The sequence below is a fragment of the Equus przewalskii genome, chromosome 6 (genome assembly GCF_037783145.1).
Source record: "Equus przewalskii isolate Varuska chromosome 6, EquPr2, whole genome shotgun sequence".
Lineage (NCBI taxonomy): Eukaryota > Metazoa > Chordata > Mammalia > Perissodactyla > Equidae > Equus > Equus przewalskii.
The window spans coordinates 53,901,692-53,915,642 of NC_091836.1; the positions used below are offsets into that span (position 1 = coordinate 53,901,692).

The 13,951-nt window shown below is 35.9% G+C and overlaps 1 protein-coding gene across 10 annotated transcripts in view; it reads right to left on the minus strand.

Annotated features, from left to right (window-relative positions):
- Nucleotides 1–13,951, minus strand: part of DEUP1 (deuterosome assembly protein 1) — a 94,698-nt gene that overhangs the window by 57,533 nt on the left and 23,214 nt on the right. For 6 of the 10 annotated variants that reach the window (XM_070623903.1, XM_070623902.1, XM_070623908.1 and 3 more), the window contains 3 exons: nucleotides 12,623–12,718; nucleotides 5,232–5,366; nucleotides 523–636 (listed from right to left, as the gene is read on the minus strand). In XM_070623903.1, the coding sequence (XP_070480004.1) occupies nucleotides 523–636; nucleotides 5,232–5,366; nucleotides 12,623–12,718 (345 nt within the window). The remainder of the gene's footprint in view (nucleotides 1–522; nucleotides 637–5,231; nucleotides 5,367–12,622; nucleotides 12,719–13,951) is intronic. The other 4 variants (XM_070623910.1, XM_070623911.1, XM_070623905.1 and 1 more) reach the window with 1 other exon arrangement.

A 13,951-nucleotide genomic window follows, 5' to 3' on the forward strand; every position in this document is an offset into this window, starting at 1 on the left:
TGGAGTAAATTCTCTCTTGTCTCAAAATATATCCATTCTTCAAGGTCCAGGCCCAGTCTCACCCCTGCTGGAGAATGTGTTTCCTGACTATCTCAGTGCAAATTTTTCTCTTACTCCTTTGGCCTCTAAAATGATTTGGATTTTTTCCACTCACCTGTCATTAATTATCTGTAAATCTGTACATATACTATCTCTGTGTCTGGGCTATAACGTTTTTGAGGGCAGAGACCAAGCAATCTCAGACTTTCTAAGTGACTTGTCTATTGGCATGCGAAACAACATGTAATTTAATGATACAATAACAGTAAACTTCTTAACAGCACCATCATTTGAGACGTGTAGGCTAAATTCACCATACAGATGGTTCATGCACTTGTGACTTTACCCAGTGTTGGACCTACTCTGGTTATTTCCCCTTAGTTGGTATTTCAATCTGTAAAAAGACTACATGCTGAATGGCAAAGATAGTAATATTTAACCTCTAATTTCTTCTAATTTCGAAGATGGTATTAGATAATGTACCTGAAACTGATTACACTTCTCAGATAATAACTTTTGTTGAGCATCTAAAGAAACCAGATGAGTCTGATATAGTATCTCTTGCTTGTCCCATTCTCTTGACTTTGTTCTAAATTCCTTTAAAAAAAATGGAGGGGCAAACAATAAATTGACGAAAATTATTCATTTTATATTTGTACATCTTCATTCTGAGAAAAAAGTAATTACATTCTTTCCCCACTAGGAAAACAAAAAAAGTAATAATCACTCATCTTGGATTTACTATTAGATATATTGCCTAATTTTTGCTAGGAAAATATGGGATTTGTAACTTAATCCTTGTATTAGAAAATTAAGCATTTTATTTGCTAAAAGTGTAAGAAGTTTCTCTGAGAATGAATGCTGATTACTAACCAGGGAGTTTCAAACAAGTTTTTGCATCAACCAGTACTTCTCTTCTATTCCCTGACCTGACACCAGAAGTGTTTTTCCTTCTTTCATTCTCTACACTCAGTCACCAAAGCTGCTCCCTTATTTTGTTAGGGTGTGGGGCTTGGATTGATTTTGTGACTCTGTCCCCTGTGGCTTTCAAAGCTCCTGTCCAAGGTGAAGACAAAATCCACTCATTGCTGAGAAGAGAACAACCATCCCAGGCCCGATTCAGGCAGTACCAACGGGGTTAACCTGGGGAGGAAGCAGTGGACCTGGCTTGATACAGCATGCTCAGTTCTTCAAGTTCTTGCTCAAGTAGTGTGTTCATGGAGCATGATTATCTGCTCACAACTTAACATGAAGAAAGGGTATGGCTTTGGGAACACCAAAGACGACTTCACTGCTTCTCAATTTTGCTTAGGTAGGGCTGGCCTCTATATCTTATCTTTCTGTCCAGGTTGTAAGCAACTTAAGGGTTTCATTACTTTTGTATTGCCCAGAGTACCTGACAAAGTGCCAGGCACCACTTATATTCCACGACTGTACAAACAAAAGCATGGTATTAATATTTCCTAGAATTTAAACATTTCTCACTAAATTTTGCAAAGAAAACAACATGGTTGGAAACAAACTCTACAGATACTAAGTCCATTCCTATATATTTTTGTATATCGATACATGGCATGCATGTATTGATTTCCACCATCAATTCAGTAATATTTGAGCACCTAGTGCCCAGCAGGTACTGTGGAGAGAAGAGAATTTACAACTATTTCATGATTAAAAGAAACACATTTTTGAAAGAAAAAAAATCAAGAAATATATAATAAAGTAGGGAAATGTACATGTGAACAAATAATTTTACAGTGTAAGTACAATGATAGTGTCACATAAAAGCCATGCAGAGGATGTCATGATTACATCAGCCATCTCCAATAATGTGTCAAATTGGAACATAGTTCATTTAGCCAGAGTGATTGGTGTTGTTTTGAAGATGGTTGAAATGACTGGATTGGCTATGCTGGTAAATAAATACACCAATTTAGAGAGTAAAAACTACCTTTTGCTTAAAATGAGAAGGAAATGGCATTTCATATTTTCTACAGAGAAATGATTTTAAAGAACATGTGGGGAAATTTTCATTTTATAAATTCACAAGTCCCAAAACAATCAGTGAAGGAAGGCTATAAATTAGGACACTTTTACAGTAATTAAAGGTGACCTGAAATTGAGTGGTGGTAATAAGGTTGGAGAAATATGGCTAGACCCTCTTTTAAACATACAATAATTTTATATATTTTTATATAAATATATAATATAAATATATATTAAGTATATATATTTAAATATTATGATAAATAGAATATATTTATTAAGATAAATTGAGATAGTCAGTTTAAAGTTATTGACTTCAATTCTAACATTCAACAATTTTAAGTTAGATACACAAAGACAGAGACTTTAGTAATAGTGACAAATTTGCAAAACTAGGCTCTAGTAGAAAATAGGTAACAATTCAAATCAATACAAGGTAGATAAAAAAAATTGCTGTTTACTTCCAATTTAGAAAGAAGTCTTTGGAGTCAGAAGTCAAAATGTGGGCAAGGTTGACACAGAGTTCATGTCTTTCAGGTAATATTAATATTTAGCATCACCCACCCAACAACCTCAATCTTGAAAATAAATATTTCCCAGCATGCTTTAGGAGCACACAGAAGCATTAACCTCAATTCCTTACAAAGGAAGAAAATAGGTAGAAATGAGGCCAAGAATGAGGCCAAGCAAGGCTAGAAATGTGTGTCAGACATATCGGCAGGCGCTTATAACAGTCCTGGCTTCCTTGGTCTTACAGATGTATTGGGTTCAAGATTACCGAGCAAGCACAATATATCCAGTAGCTATGGGGCCATGCAGAGATCTAGAGGGTCCCAGGGAGTTCATAGACCTGCCTAAACCTCCAGATTAAGTCCTCCATGGCCGGAAAACCTTCTTTGGGTCTTTAAGGTTGACAGTGGGTCGGCGTCATTAAAATTAGTGTAAACTACATTTTATATATATATATTTAATCCCTCTGCTAAATATTGAGAGATGGAATGAACATTTCTTTAGTGACTACTGCACGTATGTCCGGGACTCTACAAACCTCCACTTGTAAGACAGTTCTAACTTTTTATTGTGAAAGTTTTCATACTTACATAAAAGTAGAGAGTAAAACAAACTCCCTTCACCCAGTTTAACTACCATCGGCTTAACCCATCCTTATTTTGCCTAGTCTCTATCCTTTTTTTTGGAGTATTTTAAGGCAACTTGCAGACCTCATGTATTTTCACCCCTGCACGCTTCAGTCTGCATCTAAATACACGCACACACATTTTTTCTTCCATGACTACAGTGTCACCTATAAGATATTTTTAGCCCCATTTATTGGTGAAAAAATGGAATTTCTGTGAGGTTAACAGCCTGCCTGAAGGTCATAGGGCAAATAAACGAGTCTGTCAGGACCTGCTTTAACTTATAAACTGTCATGCTCTTCCACGACAGCATGCTGCTTCCCAATGCTCTATTACTATACTGGGGTAGAAATGTTTGTCCCAAAGGAAAAACATGCTTAGATGTGGACTAAAACTAGAACAGTCCATCTCTTACATATTAATTTTTCAGATGGCTCTAAGTAAAACAGGTACATGAAATGTTTCCATAATTACACAGATTAAACTGTATCTACATAATGTGCTTAAAAATTTTTGTATAAGTACAAACATTTCAAGTCATATTTTGCTACTAATTTCCACTATAATTTCATGAGACATATTTTATGTAAATATTTAGTTTCCTAAATGTAAAATGTGTACACACAAAGTACTTAATATTAATTAAAGGCTTTTTCTTTGTCTGAACAATTTATATGAATGTGGTTCTCCCACTAAACCACATGAGAAGTCAACCAAACGGATAATCGGTGACTCGATCCCTGCATTTCTGCCGAAAGCACATGTATATTACGGTGCACATCTCTGTGCATCTTGTGTGCAACCAGGATATTTCTGAAGCCAGTCTAATTACACCACTGCGAGAGCCGGGGGGTTATACATGGTGCATTTTCCTAGTGGGTCAACTTTACTGAGCGACAGTAATTTTGTATTAAAAAAAATGTGCATTCATTATTCAGTAGAATATAAAATTTGCAGAAATTTACAAACTAAAACCCAAGACTTCCAACAAATTTCTTGCAACAGGCTGGTTTTAGGGCTGTGATCCCATATATTTTTTGCTCTTGAAAATATTTCGGAGGAAAAGTTTGAGAAGGACTGTTAAATGAAGAATAAGATAAAGAATGAAATGGGGCCATGACCATTCGATAGGAGGAAGAAGGAGATTAAGACTCATTAGCTAAGGGAAAGGGGCCAACTGGGCTGGAACATGACGAATAAGAGAGAGGAACAGGTCAGAGTCCTAAGAGGTTTCTCCCTGGGTGATTGGGAGGTACACAACCAGTGTCTATCAACAAAGTAGAAGAAACTGATAGCATTGGCTGGCGGCTGGGGGAAGCTGGAGCTTAGGGCTTGAATAATGAAAGAAATTGAGTGGGATAACATGATAAGGGTCAGCTTGAGGTCAATTAAAAAACAACAACTGAGCAGCCCTGGGAATTCAGCTAAGGCCAGAGGATAGGAATCTATAGCAGAATCTATCCACTGCTACATTACCTATAGGAGAAATGCTCAAGAGCTAGGGAAGAAAAGTAGGTGGTTTGTTTTCCCTAAGGTTGGAGGGTTAAGGGGATACGAATACGTGCATCTGTGACACAGTAAACCTTTTTAGGGGCTGAGATTTTAGAAGTTCCGGGTGATATGGGGTGGCTATATTGAAATGGCACTACCTCTTTAAAGAAAAAACCCTGAAACTTCAAGCCTGGTTCTGAAAACTGTTATGAGGCGTCTTTGGGATTTAAGTACCTAATAGTTAAATAGCCATTAAAAGATTTATTAGACATTCGCTTTAACTGACCCGAGGGATGTCCTTCAATTTCACTCAACAGCTGCAGTTTCTTTGAACCTTTTTTTTTTGGCTCTCCAAAAATGCTGATATATATAAAAGATGTATAAATCAAAGTGATGTTTTAATTCACTAAGTGCCTGAAGAGAAGGTGCACTGAGAAAATATATTCAATGAGAAGTTGATTTGTAACAGTGTTTGTTGCCACAGCTGTACGTGCCATTGTGTACACCAGAGACAAAGAGCCCACGACGACCACAATCAATCTTTAATAGACAGGAAGAAAGTAGGAAAACACAGCTCACCTCTAATTTCTGGTTCAAATTGCTCAGTTCAAAGGGTGTTTCTTCTTTGGGGTGTGGTAATTCTTTTCGTCGAAATTTATTTTGTTTCATCTGGTGTAATCTCAGTTTTTCAAAGCTATTAGTTAGTTTGGAAAACTGTAAAAAAATAGAGAATGCTAACACTTTACTATTACCGGTTATTTCTAACTTGATTTCTCTTTGGTTCTTGTCCTGTGTACCTCTTTGAAAATTTAAGTCATGATTAGAAAATGCAGTAAAGCCTAAATGTTCCAATTAGTGAAGATAGAACCAGTTATTAAAACTAAATTATTGAAGCTGAACACAATTCAGCTTTCATGTAAATTTGGGACTTCATTAACTGCACAAACAATGATTCATTTGATAAGTGTTTTGTTCAGTTTTGTTTTAGCCATATGTAGCAAAGCTCATAATTTCAAAAAAACCAAGTTTTTTCTTACTTTTATTTAGTGCCATCTTGTGTTGACAATTTTAATTTCAGTAACTCAATCCATAAAATAACTAGCACATACTTTATTCAAGAAAACTGAATACTTAATTTAAAAGATACTTAATTTAAAATGTCTACTTATTCATGTTTAAATAAATTTAAATATCAAAATTGATATAATCTTTTTCTTACCAAAATTATTTTTATAACTTAGACTCTACTATTTTTTCTGTTTTGTGTTCTATCTTCAAATAATAGATTAAAAGCAACATGGTCTATCAACACCTGTGAGGAAATTTCTATATAACTATTTACAAAAGCTTTTCGTTTTTATATTTTATTTTGAAATAATTATAGATTCACAGGAAGTTGCAAAGATACTACAGAGAGATTCTGGGTCCTCTTCACCCAGTTTCCCCCAATATTTACATCTTATTGAATTATATCAAACAATAGCAAACCCAAGAAATTGACGTCAGTACAATATATGTGTACAGTTCTATGCTGTCTTATCACACGTATAGATTTGTGTAACCACGACCACGATCAAGATACAGAATCGTCCCATCACCACAGATCTCCCAGTGCCTTTGTAGTGACAGTCATCCCCTCCACGCCCCCAATCCCTAAGCCCGGGCACCCACTAATTTGTTTTCCATCTCTATAATTTTGTCATTTTGAGAATGTTATAAAATGGAATCAAACAGAATAGGACCTTTTGAGATTGGCTTTTTTCACTCAGCATAATGCCCTTGAGGTGCATGTGTGTGTCAATAGTTCACTCCTGTTTATTGCCCAGTATTATTCCATGATATGGATCTACCTCAGTTTGTTTGACCATTCACATATGGGGGGCATTTTGGTTGTTTCCAGTTTTGGGCTATTTCAAATAAAGCTATGAACAATTGTGTCTACTTTATCTGATATTAATGTAGTCATTTCTGCTTTCTTTTCCTTTCTAATTTTTTAAATTGAGATATAATTCACCTACCATAAAATTCACCCTTAAAGTATACAATTCATTGGTTTTTAGTATATTCACAAAGTTGTGCAACCATCACACTAATTCCAGAAGATTTTCATCACCTCAAAAAGAAATCCCATATCTAGTAGCAGTCACTACACAATTCCTCATTATCATAGCAACCACTACTCTACTTTCTGTCTCCATAGATTTAACTATTCTGATTATTTCATATTAATAGAATCATACAATACATGGTCTTTTGTACCTGGCTTCTTTCCTTTGGTATAATGCTTTCAAGGTTCATCAATGTTGTAGCATGGATCAATACTTCATCCCTTTTTATGGCTGCATAATATTCCATCGCATGAATGTATCACATTTGCTTATCCATTCATCAATTGATGGACATTTGGGTTGTTTCCAACTTTTGGATATTATGAATAATGCTGTTAACATTTGTGTACAAGTTTTTGTGTGGATATACATTTTTATTTCTCTTGAGTATATACCTAGGAGTGGAATTGCTGGGTCATAAGGAAACTCCATAGCTATCTCCAAAGTTAAAAGGTTTAACTTTTTAAGGAACTGCCAAGGTGTTTTCCAAAGTGGCTGTACCATTTTCCATTTCCACTGGCAATGTATAGGATTCCAATTTTTCCATATCCTCACCAATGCTTGCTGTTGTCCATCTTTTTGATTATAGTCATCCTAGTGGGTGTGAAAGAGTATCTCATTATGGTTTCCATTTGCATTTCCCCAATGACTAACGATGTTGAGCCTTTTTTCCTGTGTTTATTGGCAATTTGCATATCTTGTTTGGAGAAATGTCTATTCAGATCTTTGCCCATTTTAAAATTTGGTCATTTGTATTTTTATTGTTTATTAGTAAGAGTTTTTTTTTTATTCTGGATACTAGTCCTTTGTCAGATACATGATTTGCAAATATTTTCTCCCCTTTTGTGGGTTGTCTTCTCATTTTCTTGATGTTCTTTGAAGGACACAGATCCTTTCATTTTGATGAAGTCAAATTTATGTAATTTTTCTTGTGCTGTTGGTGCCAAATCTAAGAAGCCATTGCTTTATCCAAGGCCACAAAGATATACTCCTCTGTTTTCTTCTAAGTGTTTTGTAGATTTAATTTTTACATTTAGATCTTTGATCCATTTTGAGTTAATTTTTTGCCTATGGTTTAGGTAAGGGCCCAACTTAATTTTTTTGCCTGTTTGTTGAAAAGATTATTCTTTCTCCATTGAATTATCTTGGCATCACTTCTGCTTTCATTTGATTAATATTTGCATGGTATTTTTTTCCACCTTTTTACTTTCAACTTACCTATACAGTTATATTTGAAGTGAGTTTCTGGAACAAAGCATACATTTGGGTCATATATTTTTTATTTACTCTGTCAGTCTCCACCTTTTAATTGGTGTATTTAGACCATTTCCATTTAATGAATTATTGATATGTTAGGGCTCAAGCCTGATTTTTTTTTGTTTTCTGTTTGTTCTCCAGTTTTTGGTTTCTCTGTTTTAGCTTTCCTGTCTTCCACAGGGTTATTTGAACATTTTTTAGAATTTCATTTTGATTTATCAATAGTGTTTTTGAGTATATCTCTTTGTATAGCTTTTTAGTTGCTGCTCTAGGTATTATGTTATATATACATAAGTTATTACAGGCTATTGGTGTTGACATTTTACCAGTTTAAATGAAGTGTAGAAATCTTACTTCTCTTTATGTCCCTTTATCCTGTCCCATTTAGAACACTGTTGTCTTAAGTATTTCCTCAACCTACATTAAGAACTATGTTAGACATTGTTATAATTTTTGCTTCAGCTGTCAAACAATTTAGAAAACTCAAGAGAAGGAAAGTCTATTGCATTTACCTGTTTTTACTCTTTCCAGTGTTTTTTCTTTCTTCCTGATGTCTCAAGATTCTTTCTGTATCATTTACCTTCTACTAAGAGAACTTGCTTTAGCTGTTCTTTCAGGATAGGTCTATTGGTGACAAATTCTCTTAGTTTCCCTTCATTTGAGAATGTCTTGATTTCCTCTTCATTCCTAAGGATGTTTTCTCTGGACATAGAATTTTGAGTTGATGTTTCTGTTCTTTCAGCAGTTGAAAAATGTGCCATTTCCTTCTGGCCTGCATGGTTTCTGATGAGAAATCCATCATCTAAATTGGTTTTTCCCCATAGGTAAGGTGTTATTTCTCTCGTCCTGATTCCAAGATGTTTTCTTTGTCTTTCAGTTTTCAGAACTTTGACTATGATGTGTCTTGGTGTAGATTTCTTTGGGTTTATCATGTTTGAGTTTCACTCAGCTTCTTGAATCTGTAGATTCACATTTTTTGCCAAGTTTGGGGACCTTTTAGCCATTAATTATTTGAATACTTTTTTGGTACCACCCTCTTTCTTCTCGCCTTCTGGGACTCTGATGATACAAATTTGCAATCTTTTGTCCCTGAGGTTCATTTTGTTTTCCTCTATTTTCTCTTTTTTTTTCAGATTGGGTAATTTCTATTTTGCTATCTTCAAATTCAGTGATTGTTTCCTCTATCCTCTCCTTTCTGCTTTTGGGCTCATCATTAAATTTCTTTAGATTGGTTATTGTATTTTTCAGTTGTGAAATTTCCAATAGGTTGTTCTTTATAGTTTTGTTTCTTTGCTAAAATTTTCTAATTTTTCATTTGTTTTAAATATATCTGTAATTGCTCATTGAAGCATTTTTTTTAACAGCTGTTTTAAAATCCTTGTCAGATAATTCTAATATCTGTATCAACTCAGTGTTGGCATCTCTTGATGGTCTTTTCTCATTCAACTTGAAATCTTCCTGGTTCTTGGTACGATGAGTGATTTTTTATTGAAACCTAGACATTTTGGGGTATTGTGTTATGAAACTCTTGCTTTTATTTAAATATTGTGTTTTAGCAGTCCTCTTCCAACAACATTCAAGCAGGAAAACAGAATGCTGCCTCATTACTGCCAGGTGGCAGTGGAAGTCCAAGTCTTAGCTTGGCCTCAGAGGGTAATCTGGGGGAGGTGTTCCTTATTTCTGTTGAGTGGGAGTGGGAGTCCAGGCTCCCCACTAGCCTTTCATTGACACCATGTTAATTAGAAGGCATAGCTGTCTTCTTACTGCTTCCCACATGGCCTTCAGTGACACTGAAGTGAGGGTGAGTGGCTTTGTTACCACTGATGGGTGGTGAACATCCTGACTCCTCATTAACTTCCCCTGATACCATTCCAGAGAGAAGGGGGAGGGGTGCTCATCAGCACCAGATGGGCACAGAAGTCCCAGCTCTCCACATGGTCTCCACTGACATCATGGGTTGAGCAGGATCTTATTAACACTCAGTGGTGATGAAGGTCCTGGCTATCTACTCAGTCTTCTCTGACACCATGCAGGCACAGTGGCCATGGCCTGGGCTACCTCATTACAGCCTGGTGAGGGTGGAAACTTAGGCTGCCCACTTAGTCTTTGCTGGTGTGGTGGGTGGGAGCTGTAGTTTGTTTTGTTTTGTTTTTTCCTGTGGTGTTTGGCTGGAGCAGAGCAGTTGTTATCTAAAAGTGTTTAATGTTGCTGGGGTATTTTTTTCCTGGGCTTTAGGCTGCAGAGAGCAGACTTTCCTTGGGACTCTTTTTGTTTGTTTGTGTCCATTGGAGTGTCTGGATTGCTGGCTCCTCTGTTACCCACTCTGGGATATAAGAAGCAAAAAAAAAAAAAAAAAAAAAAAAAGTCCCAGGGAACCCACCACTGTGTCATTCCTTGGGTCCCAAGGTCCTAGGTGGTCTATCTTTTCTCTCTACTTGTCAGTCTTGTTACATTGTTTTATAAATAATGTCCAGGGTTTCTTGCAGCATTTAGCGGGAGGAATAGGGAAAAGTATATGCACTCCATCTTTCCAGAAGTGGAAATCTCAAATATACATAAAACTCGATTATAGTTTTATGGTGGTTAGAAAGAAAAGAAAATACTCCATTTTAAAAAAGGAAGCAATTTCTACAAGAAAGCTTTGACAGAGTTGAGTTATGCAAGGCAGAGTGTGCTCAAGCGTATCCTTGAGATATTTTAGGAAAATGAAATTGTAAATAAACCAAGAATTTCAAAGAAGGAAGCAGTGTGAGCAAGAAGCAACAAAGCATGTTTGCCACAGATTCCATTTTCTGGTTAGAAAAATGACATATTACTAGCTATTATGCAAACCAAGTTGAGTACATAGTACTTTTCTTTTTCTGTCTTTCTCCCTCCTCTCCTCTTTCCTTCTCTTCTGCTCTCTCTCCCTAACTCTCTTCCTTCCTTTCTTTTAACCAGAGAAGAAAAGAGGAGCAGAAAACTGCAGTCGGATGAGTTGGCTGTTCTCTCGACAGTAATGTAGTGTTTCCAAAGCGTATTCTATGAGACACCCGTTCGCAGTGTTCACACTGCAATACTTTACTCCAGTATTAGTAGGTTTTAGTTTAAAAAAGTAAAAGGGTTTCATGGTCAATTACATTTGGAAAATGATGTATTAAAAAAGCTAAACGGATTTGTTAAAGCAGGACTTCTCACAGCCTGTGATATGCTAATGTGCACCGTGAATATCCAGGAGCAGAGAAGGAGTAAACAGCTTTTTCTAAACTCTCAGTATTAGTGTTCCATAGGACAAATTTTTGTGAAGTTGTCATAACCATATTTTTTGGTTAGCCTGCAGCCAAGTAATAAGATAGAACTGCAAAGCATCAAATGGCAAGGAGTCATATATTAAATGCTGCTGAGCACTTGGAAACAAGGCCCCAAACTTTCTAACAACAAACATGAAAAACAAAACAAAACAAACAGAAGTTAAAGATTTGGTAAGCAGTGATTAAACTAGTTAAATAAAATCTAGAGATGTATTGAACTTGTATCTAGATTTTTGTATTTTTTTGAACTTATTCCAGATTGTGGTCTCTTCGTTTATACTCAACAATTATAGTGATTTAATATTTATGTCATTTTAGAGTTTTATCTTTACAAAAAAGCAAGCTGATTGATCTAAGTGTTAAATGCTTGGAGTCTCAGTCAGGAAAAACCTTATGTAGTTTCACAAGTCAAGCTACCATCTAGTGGCGGTGACTGAAATTGCTGGCAAAATGTCTAGGTAGATTTAAGAGCTAGTCTTGTTAAGATCACACCTATTAAGTGGCATCATATGTTTCCTATTCCAATCTTCATGGCTGAATCATCTCCCTAAAAAGGTACTTAGGGAGGAGCATTAACTACTTTGGGCTCCTTTAAATATATTATCATTTATGAAATCCTTGCATTACCAAAAAAGTTGGTTATAAAGCAAAATTTTATAATCAAACCATATTTCCCATTGATTCATTTACTAAGTTAAGCAAGGATATAGCATCTATTAGACCTGAGATGCTCAGATGCTTACAGTCCTATGTGTTAGTGGTGGTTGGGAGAGAAGACTTTTTGCTTGCCAGCACCGTCAGGAGATGTGAGGATAAATAAGAAAGAAATCACTATCCTTCTCATCACATATGCAGGAGCACCGTCATTGATGAAACAGTCCTACCAGTAACAAGGTACTAAAGACTAGTTTTGTTCTTTCGATTATCTGTTACGTAACAGCAAACTTCCATATTTTAAATTGCCATAGAATAAAGGACTAATAATGTCTACGAAAGATAATCTTGCTTTCTTGGTGTTGTTTGCATAGCTAATTATTATCATATCATTAATCGACAAGTCTCCTGATAAAGAGAAAGCTATTAGTCTAGCGCTGTGTTAACAGTTAAAGGGATATGAAGCTGACAGTCTAGTAAAAGAGACAAAATCAACACATACAAAATAACAAAAGACAGGGCCAAACATATAATCTTGTAGTTGAAATACAAGAACTTTTGCTTGTATTAAAAACAATTTATTTTAGTAAAATTAACACAATTTTATGGGTCAAAACATATACCAAAATGTGCGATATTAAATTGTACTAAGTTTTCTTACTTGAGCTTTTAGGGTTTGTAGTTGTCCTTCATAATTCTGAGTCATTGCTAAGTTACACTTTTCCAGACTGTCCAACTTCTGTCTGAGTAACCCCACCTGCATTAAGAACAAAATTTAATTTTGCTTTTTCTAAATTTTGCCTCAAAATCTCAGAAAAAAATGTACAAAAGAAAAGTACAATTCAAATAAAACTACTGTGCCAAACCCAAGAATAAATATTTGTACTGCAGTGCTTAAAATAGCTATTAATAATTAAATTCACAAAATCCAAACCTTGCTAGCACGGTTCCACTGGGTACTCATTAGGACACTATGGGATGGATGTTTGACAAAAGACCCTTATTGCCATCACATTTTAAATTAAGGTCTAGAATTTACTTTGCCTTATCTTTTTGGGAGGCTTATGTCATTGTCGCTCAGGCAGAACCTCTACCGACACACTTCAGCTTTCTTTTAGCCTCACTGCCTTCAGTGGGAGCTCTGCTTTAGTGGTATTATGGAATAATCGTTACATTTTTATAACAACTAACGCATTAAAAAGAAAAATGTCTAAGAGTGGTTCTTAAGGATATGGCTTACAGAATGTGTCTGCTCAAAAAGCAGGTGAGGGTCCTGTTTATACATCTGTGTCATTATAGGTATAGAAGGGAGAAAACAATCCTTGCATAGGCCTGGTCAGATGGCCTGCCTCTAGCATGAAGGCAAACCAGAGGCCAAAAACTAAGTTAACTATGTCAAACTATAACATAGTTGACTATGTCAAAAACCAAGTCGAATTGAGAGGCCAATAAAGGTAGAAAAATGGCTGCTGAACAAGTTGACTGATGATGTTTCAGTAAATGATTAGTAAATATTTCTCTTATGCTTTGCCAAAAAGAAAAATTCATAGACACAAAAGCGTATGTTCGATAAAGCAGACAGTTTTCCTGAACCCCTCCACAGGCCCGAGGGCACCTTGCATGCTTCCACAACCACCAGCATGGCGGTAAGCAGCCTCAGAGGGGCCAAGGGCACTCCTCTTAAGTGGGTGCCCAGGTAGACACACACACCTCCTGCACCAAATCCTTTTCTCCCTCGTCGTACAATCAAGTCTTGACATTTCACTTCTTTCAGGAAATATTTTTCTAGCAGATTAGAAGAGGCAAATGCTCCTGAATTCTGCCTCGTGCAAAAACACAGCTTTCATGACTACTGCTTTGTTTCTACAGCAGCAAAAGCAGTGACATCTTTGCTTGCAAACAATATTCATTTCACATATATACTGAGTGTTTGTTTACTTTTCTAGATGGTGGCTAACACTATATGTTTGCATCAGAAAATTTCTATGGG